Source organism: Ischnura elegans, chromosome 4 (genome assembly GCF_921293095.1).
Source record: "Ischnura elegans chromosome 4, ioIscEleg1.1, whole genome shotgun sequence".
Lineage (NCBI taxonomy): Eukaryota > Metazoa > Arthropoda > Insecta > Odonata > Coenagrionidae > Ischnura > Ischnura elegans.
The window spans coordinates 56,542,004-56,551,248 of record NC_060249.1 but is presented as its reverse complement, the minus strand read 5'-3'; the positions used below and the strand labels follow the sequence as shown (position 1 = coordinate 56,551,248).

The following is a 9,245-nucleotide window of genomic DNA, read 5'->3' as shown; positions in this document are numbered from 1 at the left end:
AAATTGTAAAATTAAAAAAATGAGATACATGGAAAAATTAACATCAGATCCTGATTCAGGAGGAAAAAGTCATCTTAGAAATCGATGAAGGGTGCTGGCAATGAAAAATATTCAGGACAGTGTCATTATGGTCATAAATTATAACCTAAAATGGTAATAAATAAAAACCTTGAGATATAAAGGTATGTATCAACATTGTAGTCAGAAAAAAATGGGGTCTGGCATTCTCTTGAAGATAAGTTACATCTGACGAAGGTTTATCTAGGGAGGATACACTTTTATTTATCCAAAATACGTACAGGACTATATATACCAAACATTTGGGGGATTTTGGACCCCTTCATTTCCTCCTTATAACAGCTATGGTGCTAGCCTGAATGATCATTGGAGTTTTTAATTAATGGTCAAATAATATCTACTAAATGGGACACCCATGAGCCAATGGCATTAGCAGCAGCAAATTCTCTAATAGAGAAAATTACTCACACTAAACTTCACGATGTACTTCAGGATCAATGATTAGCTTCACATAAGCGATCTTACCCCTCAAAAACTTAACATATGAATGATATATAGCCTGAAAAACTCAACTTAATGGATAGAAATGCAATAAAAGGTTTCCATCAGCTGAGTAACAACCTACCCATCTCAATTTTTTATTTATTTTCATATGCTGACATTCCATCAAGGTAAAATGCCAAAACATGGTACATTATTCATCAAATGGCACTTCATAATCCCAACCAAGAATTGCAGGTATATACATTTGAGGATAAAATAAAATTTTTATTCAGTTAAGAAATTTTTATTTAAATAAAAATAGAGGGACTATATGGGGCAGCTAATATCATTTGTATGCAAAAATCCTCAAAACTAGAAGCATGCACATGCAACATGGCAAGTGCAAACACTATATTGTTGATATGAGAGTAAAAAACAATGCACAAAAGCCTAATTGGCTGCTTAGCTGTGGTGAGACCACCCCACTACAAGATCGGTGAGCTCTTACATTACAGCAGGGGCAACACCATTCGAATTAAAGCTACAAAAGAGCATTTGCACCACACCACAACAGTTGTTCTTATTGGCCCCCAAACACCCCCTCTACCTCACTTGTCAAATCATGTCTCATTTCTTCTATCAGGCATTCCTATGAGAACATCCCTTCCATTAGAAAGATGGAATAAATCCACACTCGTCTACCGCACAATCACAAAATGAACATATCATCCATAAGCCGCCACACAATGATTTACACTCTCTAACCTTATGTAGAAGTCTAGAGATAAGCAGTAATTAGTTCTTCACTACTTCAAACACAAATTAAAAAAGTACAGGAAATGTGTCAGTTACTATGAAAAGATATTAGGCTTCATTTATATTTTTCATGTTGAAGGCATCAATAAAGAAGACATTATACAATAATTCTGTTTGAAGCAAGCATGTACTTGCAACAATAATATCCATAAAATCTTATTTGTAAATCTTATGAATGAAAATTTTGCAATTCATCCAATGACAACTGGTGATAAATGATAGACTTCCTCTAAAAATTCTCTTTAAACTCTAATCAAACTCTGTCATAATTCCAGTTCTATATTTAAAATATTTCTACAACATAATTTGATGATTTGCTGCAAGGATAAAACACTCCTCCTAAGAAAATAATAGAATGAATTTACAGAAGAAGTTAAATTTCTGTTTGAGTAGACTACTCAATATTCTGACAATATCACATACATAGAAAAATGTACAAAATACAGCGATAATCCATGATCAGCAAAAACTTTCTTCATTATTTATGGAAAAGTTTATGATTATTCACGATGATTTAGTTTTCCAACTATTTTAATGGGGGGGTTAGATGGGGAATATAACGGTTAAAACTCTTATATTAGTATCAACTATTTCTTGAAAATCATTACCCATACCTTAGTGTATTATCACTTCTGACAAAACATGACATTTTCTGACCTATCATAAACTTGTAGCATTCGATAAGCTAAGGCTATGTTGGAGAAAGTCCACAGTACCAATCCATGACAACTTCAGAATAAAGGACACAAATTAATTTCATGTTGTAGGAATTCACCGGAATAAGTTCACACATTCTGGTATTCTATCAAAATATATAGACTATCACCATTAAAATGATGATTCATTCAATAATTATTACTTACGACTTCCATTAGAAAATCATGCTGACTTGCAGGTATAATAAATTCTATGATTTTTTAAATAGACCAGGCTAATACTTAAATCTGTATCACAAAGAAAAAAATCAAAGCCAACAGTCACTGTAAAATGACTACACTGATAAACATTTACTGAAAAAAATGTAGCACCCTTAAAATGAACAGTAAATCAATGAAAAGATCATCCTTCAATTATCAAACATGAATGAATGTCGACAATATGCTATGTACAAAATATACTTTTCTCATGATTTGAATCAGAAATTAAAACCTAACCACATTTATAGATGGCTAATTATGAAATACATAAAGCATTAGCAATAAACCACTGATAGGCAATGTTAAACAGAGGCAACCCATCATATGATCATTATTGCCCTCTTCCAAAAATAATTTGGATCACCCTAAAGGTATCATACCCTTTAGGCACAGCCAGTAAATCAAGAGAAGTAGGTGATTATGAAGTCCAAGAAGACGTCAGAAATGAATTGATTCCACACTTCATCTAAAGAGTAGGCAAGCAATGAACTTTCCCCCATTCCCACTCCCCACATCCTGTTCCTCCCAACTGGCATGTTCACACACACTTATTCCACATACACACACAATCCTTTTATGGCTTCTTCCCTGAGACCTACGAGGGCAGTGGACAAGAGTAATTGAACTATCCAAATAGATAATATAATTATTTATACACATGTAAATGACAGCTGGCAACCATATATATCATTGAATGAGGCTCAGTACCTGTCACACAAGATTTGCATATGAGCTAAAGTTTCGCACTCTCTTCAAGTGAGGAAATGCATCAATCAACACTTATGTAGGGAGGAAACTTTTCCACAATACAATGTCATATCTTATGGCCTAGGACCCCTCGCTGCTTCTTCCAAAACTCGTACTTTCATTTCACGCTCTCTTTGCTGCTGCCTACAATCAAAGAAATACACACCAATCATTTAAAAAGAAACCCACAATATTTAATAAAATAGAAATAGTCTGATAAGCCCATTTTAGCTAAAACTTTTTTTTACATAATTCTGCAAAACGTAGGATGAAAAATTACGTTATAATGCCAAAACTGATTTAAAAATGACAAAACAATTAAAGACATATCAAATCAGCATTTAATTAATGGTTTCATTCAAATTGCTTCAAAATAATTATGGACAGCATGCCTTGATTAGCATAAGGGCAGAAGACTAAATGTGTTTGTGTTGCTTATTAAACTTAAAAATATAAACATAGGAGATCTAGGGTTGTGTTCTGACTACCTTGGGAATGCATTTACAGAATTCTTTGCTTGAAAATTTTTAATTGCTTAATTAGGCACTGAGAGAGCTACGTTTATTCATCCTGATGAAGAATAAGGCCAAAACAGGAAAATGAAATAGATAATCCATTCACATTCCATTCCTCAGCAAAATTTACTTTTCTTTCTATACTATACTTTTTCTCCTTCTTTTGATCCTAGACAATGAAAAATAGTTGCTTTGGGATAAGAAAGAGTAGGATGGATAGAATAGATGAGCAAGGCTGTACAGGACAGTTTGGGATGATTGAATTTGGGTATAAAATTGACAGTAATGACAAAAATTAACATAGGGGTGAATTTTTAGCATAAATTGACTTATTTTTTTGCACACCAAAATCCATCTCACAACAACTACAAACCTAAGGTATTCCTCATGCTGCGCAAGAAGTGAGGGATGGAGTTGCGCTGCAGAAGGATGAGGAGGGAACCTCTCCCTCTCCATCATCATTTGTCTCTGGAGCTGTTCATGGGCAGCTGCTTGAGCTGATAGCTAAAATAAAGCAACATCAAACAAATTAGAACAAAAGCGTTATCTCTGAAAAATATTTCCAAATGAAAAACACAAGAATCACCACTCCAAGCTTAAGGTACTTCACATCTAATGCATTTTTTGTAAAATCGTAGTTTTAAAATTGAAGGCAAACAACTATATCTCGTTGGAGATTCCACAGGAAAATCTGTGCGTAAATGCTGACAATGTTAATCATCATTAAAGTTTAACTAATGAGTACTACATAAATGCAATATCCGAAAAAGAGAATGTCATTGTAATAATCAAAAGATTACAATTTTCTCATTTCAGAAATGAGGACTTCTCTTTCCGGACTGTTCAAACTCAGGGTGAAAGCAACTCATACTTGCTTTATGTTCATAGCTCAAACAGGCACAAAAAACTCACTGATATTACAACAGGTGAAAATCAAGATAATCACAGCACAAAATGAACTTGACAGTAGGTGAATTAACTTTGCGGAAGTTATTCTTGATAAAATACAATAAAAACCACTTTGTACTTTCCACAAAATTTTAATACTTAGCGACCGGTTTCCACGTGTTCTACGTCATTTTCAAGCTAGACTACTATCTCCAAACAAGCCAAAGTTCATTTTATACTGCATAGTGGGGTAGGGGGAAGTAGGTAATGTGGAAAAGAGATCGGTTGAAGGTTGGTGGTTTGAATGGTGAAGGTCACCTACTATTGGGATCTGGGTGTGGAATTGGGAGGTATTTATGGGGGGAAGGTTAACACTGAGGAGGAGTGACAAGTGGGTAGGCACAAAGTCATTGAAATGAAAATGAACTTGCTGAAATTTTTTTTTAATCATTGACACTAGTAATGAAGTTAAGACCTCTGATCACAAGATGTCTGCTGTAGTCAAACTATCTAGAACAAAAACACGTGACAGAATTTTTAGAATATGTACTTAAAGAGCACTTACTTGATGAGCCAACTGATCAGCATAGGGACGACCCAATATATCAGTCGGGTGATGAAGCCCCATTGCAGCTGCAGCGGGGTCTCGTGGAGGTGGAAGTAAGCTCGGCCGGGGATAACCACTGGCAGCTATTGAAGAAGAGAAAAACAGCCTTCATAAGTTTAGCCTCAGTAAGGTTGGAACAAATATCAATACTTCTAACAACACAATTTTAAATTAACTGGTGCACATATCCACAGGTACAGAATAATGTATGCAAATGTTAAGGTTTCATTTCCTCAAATTCAAAATTGCAAAAAGAAATATGCAAGTAAAAATCTACACTTGCGTAACTCAATGCAATCAACAAAAATCTTAGTCAAAAAGTGACAAGAAGTAATATGAACATAATGATTTGAGCACATGAAAATACTTTGAAGCCACTCAAGACAGCAAGCCTAATTAATTTCTTAATATTCGAAAAAAAAAGATATTGACAAAACTTTTGTTAATGATAGCAAAATTTTTTTGATAATAGTAAATTATTTTTAAATATTTAACTTCATTACTATCCCAGCTTCATCATCAGGTGTAACCATTTAATTTAACTAATAAATTTTTAGAATTTTTAATTTGGCTTGGACAAATTAGCCTATAATGGTTGGTTGCACTTGCTATGGAGGGAAAAAGGAAGATGCACTGTCAACTTGTGAAATGCAAAGCCCAGTCAAAGATAAAAAGCAAGAGAACGTTCATTCCATGAATTTTTGTACGACATAGAACTGAATGGGACAGTTGCTAATTGAAGGACAATAAAAATATAAAGAATGGAAGAGTAATTTTATCACTTCCTTCACTTAATAGCAATCGAGGAGGAAACTTGGATGCAGTTGAGCAGCAGTGTATGACTCTGGAGCTGGGTATCTACCTCCTATAGTTCCTTTACATTCTCATTTAACATAGCTTCTGTGTACATACACATTATATAAACTAATTTCATCTAATTCAGGAGTAAGCAAGCTTTTAGAGCTTGCAGGCATGCTCACATAGTCATGGCTACATAGGATTCAAACATTTTCAAGATATATTTTTATCCAATTAGTGATGTAATAAATTTATAGAACACATACTTCACACAAGTAATTTTGTGGTATAAAGCACCAAAACAATTGATAGCTAATACAGGGTTCACACCACCTTCACAATCTCGATTTCTCTGATACTCTGTTCACACAACATTAATAGTTATGTGTGTCTTTATGTGCATAGACCAAAATCGTTGAGTGAATGCATTTCCTTGCGCACATAACTTTTAGTTCCTAATCCCGTCATTATATGATGTTAAGTGGTTTCATCACAGACCTACCAGGGAAGAAGAAATAAGAAAGGGCTTTTGATATCAATGTGTCCCATTGAGGGAGTCACAGTTCTAGGATGATAATACTGATGTTTAGTGAATGCATATAATAATATTTATTTGCCCAGAGGACACAATACATCATGATACAATCGTAAGGGTTTAGGGCACGTCAAAAGAAAACATATTCTCAAAGGAAATGTTACAATTCACTGTGTAGATAACCTTTTAGATTATAAAAAACTTCCTATGTGTGAGCATTACCTATGTAACAATCAATGAAGTGCAAATGGTGTATGACTTTTCCTTAATTTCAAGTTCAAATTTTTTTGCTTCCCTGGCTATAAGCCAATTTAGTATACTAAGTATAACCAATCTCATGAAGGATTTTCATAGAAAAATGTAGTAAGGTATACACTCATGCCTTGTGTAGCACAACTTTGCCACAAATCAAATTTGTTCAATGGGAAAATATTCCAAATGCCACTAAGCCAAAGCAAATTGACTTCCACCATGAGGATCCACACTGCAGCCTTCACGGACATCAGTGATCACGGGGTAGAAATGGAGCAGGGCCACCAAAATGTAGCAGGACGGGAAAGGGAGATTCTCAAGTACATTGGCTTCATTTCATCCAAGCAGTCATAGGTAGTCGCATTGCAGTTAATTTCACCTATGCTCCAGAAGAATTATTTAGCTCTGGAACAGAGTGTGACAGTTTGCAGCAGGAGAAGGTGATTTTGATAGTGCCCTACAGTGTAAACCCTAAGTGAAGACTAACAGAAGAGAAGACTGTGGATTGAAAGATAAAGAAGTTATCAAGAAAAAGTATGAACCTTGAAGAGAAATTGAAAGTACAGCATACTCCCGATTGTTCAGGCTAATGATGGGGAGAGGCAGCACGAATAACCAGAAAACACAAATAATCCAAACTTGCACTTGAATATCATTTAATTTTCATAATCCACATAAATCAAATGATTAAATATTATTATGCACATTGTCTGTTATTTTAGATTGCTTTCTGGAAACATTAAGAGCTTTCTTTTCCCGACCCTAGCGGCGAAAATGTGATTGTACTCGCATTCCTACTGCTCCGTGTCACACCTGGTTTCCGAAAACCACGCATCCATGGCTGCTAGATCACAGATTCAGAAAAGTGGTTTCCACAAATGCTTCAAAACCACTATGCGATGAAGGGAACTACGCTGTCAGGCACCATGCTGCATAGTTGCATATCGCACAAGTTGTCCGGGATATAACTGCTGCAGGATGCGGATCTGTGATCACTGAGCGCAACTGCACACCGCAATGCTTGAAAAACAGGAACAGGAACTCCCGCGAAGGCAAACGGGCGTGCAATCATGCCATCGCGCAGTAGTGGTTATACAAAACCAGAATTTATTGAAAATTGTCTATGCAGGTGAGTGCCCAAATATAACTTATGCTATCTCTACTTCCACTTCCCTCGCTGCCTTCACTTCTACTATTCCCTTTCTCTCCAGTTTGATCTTAACTCGTCGCGGCGTAAACATGCCCGAGTGCAATGAAATCTCCGGTTCCCTTGGGCCGTATTCAACCGCATGGGAGGCCACGGCAATGATTGCGAATTTGTGATACGAAATATGCAATTAAAGATCGTTAATAAGATATTTTCCAAAATTACGATCGGTTAAAAATTGAAGAATTTTTAAAAATTAATCAGGAGTTTTTTTTTCCCACTGCTGATCATCGTCAGCACTGCTGGAGCAGACGTCCAAGTAAGACTTGAATCATTCCTTGTCGGCAACTAAATAAAATAATTCCCCTTTAGGAAGGGAATTCTGATAGAAATAATACGTCCGGTGTAGCCTAGCATTAAAATGCAAATATCCTGGTGCTTTTGCGTCATTTGTATTTCTATTAAAAGGTTGTGGAAAACAACCAAAATGTGTAAAACTCATGTATGGATAAGCTGCAACATGGATAAACCGCAGCCGGATAATTGTGAGCCTGCAGTAATAAATTGCTTGCAAGATGGAGTGTCAAAGTGATATATATTTCTTAAATGTTAGTCCACCTGCAAGAAAGGAGGGAATTTCAAACACGGCCATGAACTTTTTTCATGAGAGAAAATGACTTTGAATGCATGCCTAGATTCTTCACAGATAGTTTAATTGGTAAATGTTTATAAGTTTTTCCCTGGCTAGTAATGGGAGTATATATATGGCTCACAGGAAATTCGATACCCAATACCTATGCTAGTGGAAACATGCCCATCTTCAGGGGTGGATCCAGGATTTCTTTCTAGGGGGAGGGGGGGGGGGGGGGGGGGGGGGGGCACATGCCCCCGTTAAAACTTAAAATGGTCCGTTATTAAAATGGTCTCTTTTAACCCTTTCGAGACGGCAGAGTTTTTGTCTTAGCAAGACTGCTGTACTGAGCCCCAAGAGACTCTTCTTTCTCGTGGTACGGAACATTTTTGGAGGCCATTCGTTAAGAAGGGTCTCGCTGAAACTTTTTCGACCCTCCCCGCTGGAACTCCACATTATCTGGGACTCCGAGAGTAGTTGTGCTCCCTCATTTCCGGGTTTACAATATACCTGCAGCATTGGTTCGTGGTCAACTTATGTATTGCTTGTACGTATTTAGCAAATGGATAATTGTTTCTAGCACGTAAATTGCAGACTTTGAATTGAATTACTCATTTTTTCTGAGCATTGTCAAATTTTAAACGAAGTTCTAAGGTCAATATTAACGCATTTAATGCAGCAACAATTTCCATATTGATGTTTATACATAACTCAAGATATAAGTTTATATTTATCGTAGAATTTCTTTTAAAAATTGTAAATGCTGCTCAAAAGAGAAATAATTCAATTCTTAGTTTATTTTTTATGAGAAATGAACAAATATTTATTTCGAAAACTGACTGGATAAACAATTGTACGACCGCTGTCCCTTACCGCTAAGAGGGGTTATAC

At 35.8% G+C, this 9,245-nt stretch overlaps 1 protein-coding gene across 1 annotated transcript in view; it reads right to left on the bottom strand.

Annotated features, from left to right (window-relative positions):
- Positions 1–623: 623 nt before the first annotated feature.
- The window catches only part of LOC124157537 (arginine-glutamic acid dipeptide repeats protein-like), a gene marked incomplete at its 5' end in the record, with an annotated part of 71,050 nt that continues 62,428 nt past the window's right edge, over positions 624–9,245 (bottom strand). Inside the window, 3 exons of the mRNA XM_046532353.1 lie at positions 624–3,125; positions 3,870–4,000; positions 4,950–5,074. Coding sequence (XP_046388309.1) covers positions 3,056–3,125; positions 3,870–4,000; positions 4,950–5,074 — 326 coding nt within the window. The remainder of the gene's footprint in view (positions 3,126–3,869; positions 4,001–4,949; positions 5,075–9,245) is intronic.